The sequence below is a fragment of the Ixodes scapularis genome, unplaced genomic scaffold (assembly GCF_016920785.2).
Source record: "Ixodes scapularis isolate PalLabHiFi unplaced genomic scaffold, ASM1692078v2 ptg000943l_1__unscaffolded, whole genome shotgun sequence".
NCBI lineage: Eukaryota > Metazoa > Arthropoda > Arachnida > Ixodida > Ixodidae > Ixodes > Ixodes scapularis.
The window spans coordinates 472,075-487,647 of record NW_024610073.1 but is presented as its reverse complement, the minus strand read 5'-3'; the positions used below and the strand labels follow the sequence as shown (position 1 = coordinate 487,647).

General features: G+C 46.8%; 1 protein-coding gene across 1 annotated transcript in view; it reads left to right on the top strand.

Annotated features, from left to right (window-relative positions):
• The first annotated feature begins 3,055 nt into the window (after nucleotides 1-3,055).
• Nucleotides 3,056-15,573, top strand: part of LOC121834279 (tudor domain-containing protein 7A-like) — a 157,077-nt gene continuing 144,559 nt past the window's right edge. Inside the window, 3 exon segments of the mRNA XM_042288040.1 lie at nucleotides 3,056-3,072; nucleotides 3,233-3,272; nucleotides 15,206-15,299. Coding sequence (XP_042143974.1) covers nucleotides 3,056-3,072; nucleotides 3,233-3,272; nucleotides 15,206-15,299 — 151 coding nt within the window.

Sequence of the window (15,573 nt, the reverse complement as noted above, 5' to 3'; positions counted from 1 at the left end):
CATCTCTTCACTTGAGAAGGAAGAAGTGGTCTCTAAATGAGTTCATTTAGGATAGTGACTGAGGGTTCCTCTTTGTGCTCGGGCATATTACTTGTCACCTTTTGCAATAACGACAGGTAGGACGTAAAAGGAACACAGTTTTCTTAAATAAACCTCTAGTCGGGGGTTTTATTTACAATGAGTATTACAAAATGTTTGAAAAGTGAATCATAGCGCGAGGCTTATTGAAATAAATCTTCTCTCCCTTCCCCATCTTACGCTCGGTAGTGTGTTTAGCCGGTAAATAGAATTTCTGTAAGATGCCAGCAAGAACCAACATGTCCACTAACAATAAAAATGCATCGTGTACGTTTAAGGAACCTTCCATACTCCAGACACTAATATAATAAACTGCAAAAACAACCACACAAAAATGTTCTAAAAGCCTAGACTTGCGCTTTGAAGGCGACTCTGCTCTTTAGTGGCGCAGGGACCAGAGTTATTCGCTGCTCTTTCGATCGACAGCTGCTAGTGAACTACCATGACTACCGTATTGATTCAAATATATAGTTTTCTCTTTCTCTGCTTTTTTTTTATAGCGCAGCTCTTACGCACCTGTTTCCGGGTTGAGCGGCGTCGCTGTAACTGCGTGCATTGCATTCTGGGACGTTTTCCCGCTGAAGTTAGTGGAGAAATTTCCCCCTTAAATTTAGCAGAAAAATGATGAGCCATTCCACTCTGTGCAGGTGGATACCAGCGAAGCTGTTTAGCGTACGACACAGACGTGACGCAGAATTTTGAACGAAGGTACGAATACATTTATTGTCTCGATCAATGGTCATCAACACACACGTACGAGACAGAAAGGAAATAGTGTGACGACACAATCGTGCAGGCTATAAGATTATTGTGAAAGTTCCATGATATCCAGATACTTATAATTTATAAATCAGTTATCTGTCTTTGTGGAATGCAAAAGTATTTTTTGAAGGAGAATGGTGAGGGGCAGGCACTTTAATCAGAGCCGTTTGTGCTGAGAGAGTTTGGCCTTCTGTACGAGATTTTGACAGCCTGGCAAGCACAGCGGCATAGTCTGAGAACCGGGGGATGACTACTTCCGTCTGCCATTTTGGGGCTCTGACTCGTGGTAACTGTGCAATTTCTCAGCATTAAAGAAGACAAAGAAGTAACACCTTTTTGTGTTATCGCAAAATCCGCCGGTTCTAGCGGGCAGCAAGCTCCACCCATAAACGGTTCTGGCTTTCATGCGAGTCGGGCCCCCTCTGACGCGAAACCCTGCGCATGCCTCTGCATATTTATTTATTTCAAAATACTGCGACCTCGATGAGGTCATCGCAGGAGTGGAGAGAAAACATACATATTCAAAAAGGCCATCGATTAAAGATGTACATACCCTGCAAAACAAAACTTAGAAAACCGTGAAAAATGCAATGTAAAAAAGAGTACAGAAACAAACAGATACACTTCAATTGCAGATTCCAGGCACCATACCAGAACACCTACTGTATTTCTAATACAAACCTATCAAAATCGAGACAACGAACTGATCCATTTATGTTATTCCAATTTTCTAGCGTTCGAGGAAAAAAAGAATATTTAAAACAGTTAAGGTGGGCTCTGTACGGTACAAGATTTAATGGATGGAAGCTTCGAGTGTGTGATTCAGTAGCAAAACTAACATATTTTTCCCGATTAAGTGCACAGTTATTATTCCCTATTTTGTGTAGGAGCTTGAGCCGTTCTACAGCGCGTCTAGAATCAAGAGGCACAAGTCCTATGTCAGTCATAGTAGATGTAGGAGAAAAATTGCGGTCATATCTATTACAAATAAATCTAGCTGCCTTTGATTGTATTGCATCAATCTGCTTAATATCACCCTTTAGATACGGATCCCACACCACACAACCATACTCTAAGATAGGTCTAATCAAGGTTTTATACGCCATTATTTTAACTTCCCTAGTTGAAGATTTTAAAGTTCTCTTGACATATCCTAGTCTTTGCAGAGCACGAGAACAAATAGAACTGATGTGCTCATCCCATTTGAAACTAGGTGTGAAAAAAATACCCAAATATTTGTATTCATGAACTTGACGCAGAATTATATATTACTAGTACCATACCTAAAAACAGACGGTTCCTTCTTATTAGTAAATGACGTAACTAAAGATTTCTCAAAATTCATTTCCATCTGCCACTTTTAGAGCACAGCTCTTAGGTGCCCGTTTCCCCGAGATCACGTGGCCCCCCTCCCCGAGATCACGTGGCCCCCCTCCCCGAGGTCACGTGACCCTCCCCGAGGTCACGTGACCCTCCCCGAGGTCACGTGACCCCCTCCCTCTAGGTCAAATGACCCCCCCCCCCCCCCCCCCCCCCCCGGAGCATATTGAAGAATGAGGGGAGGAAGAGGTGCGGTCTACCCTCCCCCTCAGTACCCTTCCCTCCTCCTCCTCAAGAGCTGCTCTCCAATTCGGCGTTACAGGGAGTTGTAAACGGCTTTCACTTTATTAAAAAACTGTTCATAAGAGTCATTTAGCAAGGCATGGTCATCTACCGAGTTGATTTCGTTGTACAAAACGCAATCATCTGCATAGAGGCGAATTTTAACTGGAAGTCCATTTGCGACGTCGTTAGTATAAAGTAAAAACAAAAAAGGTCCTAAAACCGGTCATGGTTTCAGAAATACAGAGGGGAAGAGAAGATGGGTTGTAAAGAAAGTTTAGGTTAGGTGGCGCAAGCTACAGCCCGATACAAAGGGTACAGCCGGTAACACAGAGTAACATTCATCCATCTATACACCCATCTGCCGACGGCGACCCCAGCGACGCCAGCGACTCTGGCTCTGCTCTGACTCTGCTCTGGCAACGAAACTACACTGAAACGAAACAATCCTCGATCCGCGAACTAGCCGACTAGCCTACCGCAAAAGAGAGGTCGGGTAAATTTTGGAACATTGTCCGACCCTTTTTATCTACTTTCTATCGGCGACAGGAGCAGTCTCTTTTTCCGCATTTGCTCGCAGTATTTTTATTTCAAGATTCCAGCTGTACACGTCATGTTGGTCCAATTTTCGCCGACTTATCTCGAACCGCTTTGACGAAAGAGCGCGCTTTTGCAACGAACCACGAAGTGAGCACGGATACTCTGCCGCCGCCGTGAAATTATTGTCGGGTGTGCGATCCAACGGAGTCCGCGACCGGCCCCAGCGGTGAGGCCCGTGAAGCCTACGCAGATCATGTTCCAAAACATCCGCTCCTGCTAGAAGCCTGCTGGTGAGTACCGAACTGCCTCGGTCGTCAGGCCACGGAGCTTTTCACCGAGCTCCTTCCTCGAGGTTGATGTGTTTCTGACCCGTAGTTTCCAAAGACCAAAAGCAACGTGCAACGAGCACTCAACTAGCCAATAAACGCTGTTGCAAAGTCCTTGCGTATGAGCCGGACGAATGATTCGAGGAGGCGGCGAGCTGTCAACACTCCGCAGGCTGCGACAGTTCTTCCGGGTCGGTCATTGAACCAGTTGCGGCCGGTCATTCATTGGGCCTCGTGTGCGTCCGTTGCCTACCCGAGCAGTTTTGGATCGTGCGGGCTCCGTGTTTAATATCACGCTCAATCGAATTGCACCGACGTAGGAAAAAAGAAGGGCACAAGGAGTAGCCATTTCCGACGGTGCCTACGCGGCATTTGACATTGTAGAACGCAGGCTCTTTTGGAGCGCTCTCAATCAATGATCAGCCGCAATTAAGCTTGCTCTAATATGCCTTGAGGTGGTTGATCACACTATTTCTGAAGAGAGAGAAACAACTTTATTGGAACACCACATCAAGAAGCCGCAGGATAGACGTTCACCTACCGCGGCTCCCCCCCAACCCCCCTAAAAAAAAAAAGTGTTCCTGAAAAAAGAAAGAATGCAACGAACAGCCAAAAACGACCTTGTTATGGCAGGAAAGCAACCGTCTGGCCGACCCCATTCTCACGCACAATATGAAACTTGACCTTTGAAATGAGCACCCGAAAGCAGGTCCAGCAGATGCGAGCGTGTCTGGCTAGGGAGCCTACGTGTCTGGCACCACCTGTGAACCACTCTTGCTTTCCGTTTTTTCCTGGCAAAAAAAAAAAAAAAAAAAAATAAATAAATAAATAAATAAAAAAAGAAAGGTATTTTTTTTAGCTTCCCTTTGTTTGCATGACCAGACTGTCTGAGAAGTTTAATCGCATTTCGTTGATTGGCTAATTTATACAACTTGCTTTATAGCGTTCTGAAACAGCCTGTCGATCCTACTGGGCACAGGCATTCCCAACCAAAGATCAGTTGTTAACCTTAATAACCCAGCCCTCGAGCGCATGATGTTGGAGGTTCCATTTGTCGGCTCTTGTAATGCCTCGAAGCAGTGCACCCCACGGGCAAAGCTAGACAGACCTGAAAAGGAAGAGCTCTCTGTCCTTTGCACCTTACCTGCTTAATATATCTTCCATTCTATGTCTTTCATTGCCGCCCCGAGAAAGATGAGAACGCTTAGGCATCTTTGCGGAACAAAACTTGAAGAGGCCCTCCAAACCTATTTAAGCGTCTTCCTTTTTTGCGGTTTCCACATCTCTTGTGGTAGGGGAAATCCAGTGGGCATGGAGAGAGCAACTAAACATTGGTGCATCATATTTTAACCGGGTGACATGGAAACCTCTTCCTCCTAAGGGGGTGCCCCACGGCGCTGAACACGCGGCATGTGACGAAATTGTGATGTCAGTCCTGGTCAGCTTCTGCCTTACAACTGGTCAGAGCCACTAAAAGCACTTTTTTTTAGTCGAAATAAAAAATATACTGTAAACAACTCAATTTTCGCAAAAACCTAATTTTTGCAATATTGCGAACCTCCTACAATTTGCAAAAAATAAGTCCTGTGAACCATTCCAGTAAGATGTAAACACATTAGAATCTAATCGAGATCCCACTGGTCGCAAAAATTAGAACCCGCCAATTACTAAAAAATTTCAGCGTTGACCGAAATCGTAAAATATTGAGCCAGCAATAAATAAGTCGTTTACAGTAAGTGGCACGAACCATTTCATTTGGTTATGAAAGTAGCTTTTGTTCAGAATTTTAGATGAGAAAACAAAAACAAATAAATGCAGTTTATAAAGTACGGAAACAAGAAATGACCCATGGACATACCGGCCACCAAGCGGTGGAAAAGGCCGTGCAAACTAGAGAGGGGCAGTGGGATCAGGCGCCGACATGCGCCACGTTTTGCTGTGAAGTGGTGAGCGTGGAAAGGTCCCGGATGTATGCGGCGGCGCTTCGGTCGCCAAGGGCTGGAGGATCCGACCTGTTCCGAGCGTTCCAAAGGCCTTCGGCGAGGAGGTTTGGCTTGCGGTTTGGCCGTTTGGCAGTGCCAAGTGGCTCCCATTCTGAACTGATCTTTACCCCGTGTTTGCTGTCATTTATGGCCAATGGAGTGTCATGCCGAGGTAAATGCCGAATCGACGACAACGCCACTGCTTCGCTCCGGGGTGCCAGTCAGGCTATCAGTGGTGGAAAGGTGAGCAGCCATTGCTGTTCTCAGAACCAAAGGAGGAAGAACAAAAAAATGTTTGGGTACAGAACTTGCATTGCAAGGATAAGCTCCTGGACGAAATATGTTCGATGCGCGAGCTTCATTTTGAGCCATTGTAACGCGAGACTTTGTTCCCATTATGAACGGAGAAGAGGTGCGCAGTCCCTGTGGAAAGTTGGAGCTGCTTCCGGATGCTCCAAGCTAGCTGTCAAAGAAAGTGTCTCAGCCATGCCCCCGAGAAAGTGAGAATGTCTTCCTCAGTTGAGGCTGAAAGAAGCACTGCCTCTCCAACTGTCTGCACCACACCGGCTGCAGCCGGGGTATTTGATGAAACCTGTCTGCCCAAAGAATACTGGAGCTGTCACTCCGAGCCTCAGTGGGATTTTTTCGCGAGACAGCATGCCTGGCGTTGTATACACTGTGCATGTTTGTGGCTGCATGAGAAGAGGGAATGCAGGAAAAATCAGCTTTAACAATATACAGGGCATAAAAACAAGAAACAAAGAAGGAACAGTTGCATTATATTTCATTGGGGAGCTCATTGCTGTTTGACGCTAGAACGGGGGTACTAAGAACGAAAACATATAGGGATAAATTCCAGGAAGTAGACAATATGCGGCGTAAGCGACCGCGAAAGGGAAACTATAGAACATGAAATTTTAAGGTGCACGGGGCTTCGTCCCACTCTCTTGGGGGAGGGACTACGGATTTGGAGGAGGCATTGGGATTTGCAGACATGGATGGACGAACGGATAGGGAAAGAATTGCGGTAATTAAGAGGAGATTGGAAGATTCGTGGAAAAGATCTAGGGAGAGGTGAAAATGCAGATAAAAATACGGAATGGAAACACTTTAAAAGGGGGGGGGGGGGGTGTTAAAAAACATTTATACAAATTTTAAGAAAAGATGGGATGACGAAATGTTAGGCTAGGTGGCGCAAGCTGCCGCCCGTCACAAAGGGTATAGCCATTACCATCTATCCATGGCTGAAGGAGGACACGTCGTTAGCTGTGAAAGCTTCCCCCTGCTTCTAGTGACAGATTCTTGGTTGGCCCACCTGTCTTAATATACTAAGTGCAAAAACACTCGGGCATCGAGACGCCGCCCAGGAAATTAGTCTGGCGGCGTTCGCCTCGCGCGTGGTGCATTTGTGCTTCGTACCATGCGCAAAGCAAACACAGCCAGACGAATTGTGTCACTCGTTTGTCACATATTCCTTTTGTGGAGTTCGGAGGTTCGGACCTAAAACGGTAAACTCTTCGAGCCAAAAAGCTTCAAGAAAGAGTGTTTAGTCGCGCAACAAATGCAATGCGAGCCACCCTGGCCGCCCGCTTCATGCAGCCTATCCAGCCCGTGCTTTAGTGGCGCCCTCTCGAGCCGTCGACACGGAGTGCGGCAGCCGTGAGCGCTCGCTGAGCTCACTACCTCTCCTGTAGTTGACGGCCACCCAGGTCAGGGCCAGGGACGTCGTAAAGGAGGTTATTTTTTGCTTGTTTTTGTAATTTTAATTTGCCTATAACTTTTAAAATAAAGTGAAATTGGAGAAAAGTTTATCTAAGTTACCTGTTCAGGGTGCTCAGGATTGGTGAAAATTACAAACCAGTGAAAAAGTCGTTGCAGGGCCTCTTTAAGCAATGCAACATGTGTGGAGTTGTAAGAGGCCATGCAGTTGCGTTTGAGCGGTACCGGCGTCCCACCCGTTTGCGTACGACGGTTTGGGAAAAGGCAGTTTCATTGAAGGGAAACCCAGCGGGCATGCATTCTGCTTTGTAGGAAAGAGAAAGAAGACTGCTTTCTGGGCAATCCGACACCTCTATTTTTAGTCAATAGTCCTTCTTCCTTTCATGGTGTAGGGCAGGGGTAGCCAAGCTGCGACCATGCGTCTCTTTGCTTGTTAAAGTGCGGCTCCCTCCCCTACCCCCCACTACCCCCGCCTCCCTCTTGGTCACACGAGCACTTCTCCAAAAGGATAAATGGAACGCGTTTTAAATTGGAAAGGCAGGTTACGGTTTGGTAGTCTTGTGCTACTACTACCTTATGTACAGTTGCATTGCTTTTGACTCGGATAGATTAAAGGTAGCTCGAGTTTTGTTTATTGCTCTGGACAAAAATTTGCCCCCCCCCCCCCCCCCCCCCCCCCCCCATGCGGCTCTTGGAAGTTTTGTGGTTTTATTTACTGCTCTCAGGCCAGGTCAGCCTGGCTACGCCTGGTATAGGGGTTTGCAAACACTCGCCGTAATGAACAGGAAGTTGATAGTTCTCGTTGCCATGGTGTGGACCGCTTGCTATGTTCCTGCGCCGTCACTAGTCTTGACGCCGGCATTTGCTCAGATTGCTTTCTCAGCTCGACGCCGTCTTTCCTGCCAACTCAGTTCCATTCTCTCTCTTTGTCAACTTTTGAAACGATTGTCAAAAGATTTTTTTTTAACTTTCCTCATAATCCCCAGTTTCTTAATATTAAAGTTTCGCTTTGTGACTTCTCACAACTCGTTTTATCTGAAGTTTATTTATTTATTTATACATAGTGCCGGCTGCCATTTGGCAGCCAAGGCAGGAGAGGGCACACAGGGCAACACACAAGAAGAAAACCACATTGCATGCTAGTGAAAGAAAAAGCATCTAGGACTGCACATCTAAGAAATAACGCTGAAATGATGAGGCGAATTCCTGAACGGACGAGACATTGGTAATGTTGGCAGGAACACTATTCCATTCGTTAATGGTTCGTACGAAAAAGTAGTTTTTTAAACATTGGGTTCTGCTGTAAGGTACCAAAATTGTGTTGGAGTGCTTGTGTCGTGTGTGACGGGATGTGTTAAATTGCATAAATCTGTCGAATGAAAGGCGAGATGAGTCATGTACAATGGTATACAAAAGCTTTAGATGATTAATTTTGCGCCGGGTTGAAAGAAGCTCAATTTTCGACCTATTGTATAAGTTAGTGATAGAACTCATTCTTCTGTACTCGTTGTAAATGAAGCGCAGGGCTTTCTTCTGTACCCCCTCGAGTCGATCAATATTAAGTTTAGTCGCAGGGTCCCAAACAACATCCGGGTAGATTGCTAGCTTGGTTTCAGGGGTACAGTGCTTCAGCCGCCTCTTCAATGACCATAGCTTTTCTACTTCTACTACAAGTACTTTTCTAGTTAGAAAAATGGGCAGAGCCTTTGTACGTGGGTTTCAGCAACCGAACCATCAATGGACCTCTTCCCAAACACGAAGCGCCTTACCGTGGCAGGGTCCACGCAATGCATTCAAGGAACTGGTTGGCCATGGAGTTTCGGTTTCAATCACTGGGCATGGGGGGCGGCGTGGTCGTGTGCTGTGCGGAGTCGTTGGCCTTGGCTGCCACTTCAAAGCATGCTCTGAAACGTGCGCCCGAAGCAATGGCGGCCTTCTTGAATTATCTACTGAAACTCCCTATTTGAACATGGTCTAAGCGCAAAAGCTACGAGCACGAGGAAATAGTATTGACAAGTGGCTCAGCTGCTCGCGTAGCTGAGCCGCCGTTCAACTCGAGGAGCTTGCGCTCGTAGCCTTGGCACTTAATCCACGTTAAGATGACACAAAGTATAAATTCGCAATGCATAATGGGAAGTTTTCGTAGGTTGTGTTTTCAGGCAACGCTATGTGTAGCGGGAGCTCGCGCTGCCACTTCAGAGCATGCTCTGAAGCGCGCACCCGGTGCAATGCGGGCCTCTGAAAACAATCTAAAACTGACTATTAAGTGCTTGCACTACGAGGTTCAAACAGGTTTGCAATGCAACAGGAAACTCGATTGTGTGCGCACCATCCTATCAATCACGGCTGTTTGCACACAGCTTGGGAGATCAAAAGCGGCTGGTACTGTGTCAACCTAAGTTTACATGAAAATCTCTGCTGCAACTTGCAAGGTAATTTTGTGGCAAGGAGACATTTTGGCACAAGTGTACGTTGTTGCCATGTACGCATTCGAATGCTAAAAGCTTTGATCCTCACGTGAAATGAAGATTTTGATCGGTCCCAGGACAGACTTTGTTCTTTAAATTGAGTATTAAAACCTCTGAAATGCCGTAACCCCGGTAGTCAGATCATTTACACAGCACAGCCTGGTATTGAGTACTCAGAGGAGTACTTATTGCATCAGGATGCAATATAATTGACTGGTTGTGCACGTTTCGCTGTGAGCGCCGCACGCGTCAATGCGTCGACCCAAACCAAAACCATATGGTCCGCCACTCTGCCCCCTCCTGGTCAACTAGTTCCCAACATGCAACGCTCGCGCGGTGTTGCCAGTGTTGCATGCAGGGATTTTCGGAAGAAGTTTATTGGTAAATTACAATGCAGTTGCCAACAGTTATCTTACCAAATGAAAAATATTAGGAGCACACAATCAGCTAGGCTCGAGATTGTAGTTTCCTGAAGGGATAGTTGGTGGAGCCAAAAATTTTGCAGTCCCATTGTTGAAATCTAAGGTAAAAATTAGGCACTGGAGAACCAAAAGTTTCATCCTGTGAGTGATTGTAGCTTGGTGCAGGGTGGCTGTCGGAGCTTCTGCGCCACGAATCCCGAAAACAAGAAAAAATCGGAGTACGATACTCGCATCATTGGAGTAGGAGCGAAGGAGCGTGGCCACAAACATAAAGGAGCATGGCCCACTCATCTCTATTATGCAGTCATGGGCACGTTACTGCTAAAATGTAACAGTGTTACAGTTACTCAAGTAAAAAAAGTAACCCTGTTACAGTTACAAAATTGAAAGAGTAACCTGTTATAGTTAGTTACTTCTCTAAAGTGACGCCGTTACTTCGTCGTTACTTTACAAAGAAACATGAGAAAACATTCAAAATGAACATTCTTTTATATGCCTTCAAATTAGCATAGATTTCTTATAAAACATTGTGTTGTTCACGGTAGTGAATCTGTAATAATATATATTAATATATTTGGTTCTTCCTGTTTCAATTTTTACTATGAATAGCTCAGATCATAATTTAAGGCAGTATCCGAGTAAATCCACTATATGATAAAGAATTGGAGTCTTTTGGTTGGAAAAATTACAGGAGACTTTAGTATTTCAAAATTTTAGCGTAGCAGATAGCTGGTCTATATAAACATTAAAATAAGAGCGACCACCATAAGGTATACACGAACACAGTGGCACGCGTCCAGATCTCGTGTATATCCAATCATGGTGCCAGTTTACAATCGGTCAATTCGAATTTCGAATTTTTTGTTATGAGGCGAAATTGGACTGAAGCAATATGAATCGTGCAAATGTGAAGTCAATAATAATATGCCCTACCTTGCAATCAGCTTCGTAGATGTCTTCTGATGCCACTCTTATCCACTCGTCGGTCAAATCGTTTTCTACTGCATGCCCACAATCTTTCATAAAACACGAAGCTTTTCTTGAAAATTGGAGAGCAATGTTGCGGCTACATTCCTCCGTCAAAATAAGCACTGATCGAGGTACAGACGATCACTGCGCGTGGAATTCCAAACGGCTGTTGCCTTTCCTCCGTCGCTTCCTAACGAGATCGAACTTGCTCCTCTATTTCACCACCTGAAATACAAGAGACCACCCGGAAAGCCCACGACTTGAATATCTATAAGTCAACTGATGCCAAGTGCCCCTGGTCCCAGCTAAGGGCGGTCTTTCAATTACAAAAACATGCGGACAAACAAGCAGAAGGACAGAGACGTTTCGAGCAGATACTCTTTCTCAAGTGAAAGGATCCGAGAAGGGAGAAGTGGGTGACGGGAGGCAAGGCCAGCAATTGGGTTGTAAAAAAAAAAAAAAAAAAAAGGAAGGGAGAGAAAACGGGTTTGAATTCGAGACTCCGCAAGAGTGCATCTGGGAGGTGGACGATTCAAATTAGAGGGGAAGGAAATGTATGCTTGGCGGCAAGAAGACTCCCGTAAGCCTGGGGGTTTGGGGCGACCATCACCAAAAACTGTCTAACAGGCTGAAGTTGAGCTAGTTGGTACACCAAAAACTGTCCTCTGCAAAAAGCACTCGCTTCCTCTGCGGGACGAAGAAAAGAGAAATGCTTTAAAGGGGCACTGACACCCCAAAGGTCGTATTTATTTTTATTGTCTAAAACGATGCAAGTTGCAGTCATAGACACGCAAAAAAAACCGCATCGCGAAAAAAAATTTTCCTGCGCGCGCGCGCTCCTTTTTATTTTTGGCGTTTGATTTTCCCGCGTCTCGCCTCCTCGCTTCTTTTGATCGGTGACGTCAAAAATCAGGAAATTTAGAAGCTTTGTAGGCGACATCTCTATAACATTTAATTACGGCAATCCTAAAACATGTTTTTTAACGCAATTGCGAACGCACTACGGCCCTTCTTTTTGAAATACCAAAAATCGGGAGTTCGTTGTGGTGCCGTCTCCTGGATTTGTATCCTCCAACGGAAAACAGGCGACACCGCTCAAAACCGGTTCGCCGCAACGCCGGGCGCTCGCTCCTTTCCTCCTCGCTTTGGGTCGCCATGGCAACAGCAGGGAGTGGTGAAAGGAAGTCGACTCTCAGGTCTCCGCGATTTTTGACGTCAAGGCACCGGCGCCGATCGCGCGGGAACTTCGAATTCGGCATTTGGAAATTGTTTTTTTACTTCACGAATACTGAATTCCCAAATCTCAAATTTTGAGGGTAATGTCCCGGCATCGTTTTCAATCGTTTCGGATAATAAAAAAAATATGATTTTGATGTGTCAGTGCCCCTTTAAAGATGCCGCGCTTTGTTACATCTCCGTGCGCTGTGGGCATACATGGCTGGTACGGACACAAACGTCGCCATCCTCCCAGTTGGCGGGACTAGCTTTGCCGTGCACTGTCAAACAAAATTTATTTATTTTTATTTTTATCTTTTTCCCTCCTGCTCCAGACGTTTCCTGCAGCAGTTTTTGCTCTGCCCTTCCCGCACCAGGGCCTGGGACTCTCTCACGAGTTGCAAGGCGATTTGGTGGTCGTGTTCCCATAAATCTGAGAAGTAACTGTAACGACGTTACTTTTTACAGTTACTCTAAAAAAATGGTAACTCTGTTACAGTTACAAGTTATTTCCACTAAGCAGTAACGTGTTACAGTTACAAGTTACTGAAAAAAGTGACTAGTTACCGGCAACGCGTTACTAGTAACTAGTTACTGCCCAAGACTGCTATTGTGGTAGGCTGGATCAGCAGCCCGTCGGTGGCACCACTGGCGGCCATTGCTTGACATCAGGCAATACACTATGGGAGGAGCACACAAAAGTGAGAATATTAAAGCATGTACTCTGTTCTCGGAGGCAAGTATTTTATGATGTGCTCTGCTCTGACGATTATATCGGGTGTTTGGAGATTAAATCGGCATTCGAATGCCGATTAAAAAAAAAAAATGAAAGCCGTTTACAAATCCCTCTAACGCCGACTTGGAGCGCAGCTCTTGAGGAGCAGTAGGGAAGGGTACTGAGGGGGGTCACGTCACCTGCGGGTAGTCACGTGACCCCGGGGGTCACGTGACCTGGGGGGTCACGTGACCTCACGGGGGGTCAAGTGATCTCGGGGGGGGGGGGGGGGGGGGGCACGTGACCCCCTCCCCCCCCCCCAAGTCACGTGACCCCCCCTGAGCGTCGTCGGCGACTCCAACGCCGCTCAGGCTTGAAACGGGCCCCTAAGAGCTGCGCTCCAAAATCAAACGTGCCGGAGCACCTTTGACTGTGTCGGCGTCGATTGCTTCAGTTGCCGAATAAATAACACGTTCAACAAAGGAACAACACGCTCAGAGTTTTTACTTTGGTACAGAAGTGCTCGCTGCAGTTCCAAGCAAAAGCTTGCAGCAAAAGTACTCTGTAAAAGCGCTTGAAACAATGTCCCCAGTAAAGGCCCTCTAGCTTACCATCTGCTGATCTCTGATGACTTTGAGATCACGAACGACTCCACATTGACTCTCGGCAACACTCATCTTATTGAACCGCAGCACAATTTACGCCTATCAAAGTCAACCCTCAACCAGGAAACATTTATTTGAAAAAGACCGGTATTCTCCCAGTTTTGATATTGGCTCTTAGAATATTACCTGTCATCCTCGGAAAACACAATAAATGTTCCATCCTCGAGAACACCCTACTAAGGGAAGAATTTCCAGTTTTCCCCGTTTCTGCCAAAGAGTCCCATGCGTTAGCTGGTGTCAAGGGATCGCTGCCGGTGCTGTTGGTGACCCTGGCAAGACTAGCCTCGATCCAGCTTACTACAATAGAGATCAGTGGCAAAGGCACAAACATACAAACATACACATTATAAGCAGAACAGGTTGCATATGGTCTGTTATAGAGCTTTTTCCTTTACCATTGTTGACAAATCCTGTATGCGGGATGAAAAAATGAAAGCCGTTTACAACTCCCTGTAACGCCGAATTAGAGCGCAGCTCTTGAGGAGGGGGGAGGGGTGCTAGGGGAATGGGTCAAGTGACCTCGGGTGGCGGGAGGGCCACGTGACCTTGGGGGGGGGGGGGGGGGGTCACATGACCTTGGGGTGTCACGTGACGATGCCGTCATTGGTGACGTCATTGATGACGTCATCAGTGATGATGCCGATGTGGATACCGATGACGTTAGCAGTGACGTCACTGATGACGTCATCAGTGATGATGACGATGCGGATGCCGGTGACGTCATCAGTGACGTCACTGATGACATCATCAGTGATGATGACGATGACAATGCGGATGCTGGTGACATCATCAGTGACGTCACTCATGATGTCATCAGTGATGATGACGATGATGATGCGGATGCTGGTGACGTCATTAGTGACGGCACTGATGACGTCATCAGTGGCGATGACGTCAACGGGTGGGTCACGTGACCTCAGAGGGGTATTCCCAGGTCACGTGACCCCGGGGGGGGGGGGGGGGGGGGGGGTCACGTGACCTGGGTAACCATCGTGGCCCTTGTGAGGGTAACCCTAGTAACCCTTGTGAGGGCAACTCTCGTGACCCTCGTGAGGGTAACTCTCGTGACCCTCATGAGGGTAACTAACCCTCGTAACCCTCGTGAGGGCTACGAGTGTTAGTAACTCTTGTGGCCCTAGTGAGGGTAACCCTCGTAAGAGTAACCCTCGTAACCCTCACGAGGGTTACGAGGGTTACTCGTGGTTACACCGACGGCGACGCCGCTCAAGCCTGGAATCGGTGCCTAAGGGCTGCGCTCTAAAAGGACAACCTGGAACAAGTAAATATAGCCAAGGCAAGATTGATAGACCGTCGCAATTAAAACGTGAGCTTCTCGCAGTGGTGTGGCGAAAGCGAAACATCTTTTCCCGCATACCGGAAGGTCCACGATTTAAGACGGTGGTGCCCGCATGGAAAAGGTCTAGAGAGACCTCTGCGTATTATGGGAAGGCACGCTTCAGATGGAAGCACGTGTCGGTGCTGCGGGAACCTCGTAATTGTGCGTGCTCGACGGGGCCTATAGAACTTGGCGAGTTAAAATTACGGAGACTGTGACAGTATTGCGCAATGTTTTGTCCAGTTGATATAGATTTTGCTTGGACCTCGCATTTTGTTTTCCCTGTCTGCCCCTGCAGCTTCCTTTGGTTGGTTCGCGATTAAAGCTAAAGCCATAAGCGTGTGCATGTTGCGTCGCATTGCGGGCAAACGGAGAGCTTGGCTTTGGCCCTTTTGTTTCTTTGCAGGCAGTGATGGAGTGCAGCAAGGAAGAGGTGTCTACCTTCCTTCACTCTGTGCTCAGCTGCGAAAAAGGGGGCATACCTCTTTCTAGGCTGCAAGGTGGGTTTCCCTCTCAACTCAGTCGGGTCCAAGTGCGCTCGTTTACTGGGCCTTTTGCCGTTCACTCGGCTCCTATAAAATTGCCGTTTGTCGGTGATCAATCGCACGTAACATTCGCCAAGAACTTTCTCGGAGAAATGAGTGGCAGTGCACGAGTGCTCGTGGTGGTGCGGCACTTTGCAACATATGCTGGGCTGCCTAGCGACCGGGAAAAGCGGGAATTGTCTGGGAAATTTTAATTACTGGGAAAAATCGGGGAATTGTCAGGGATATT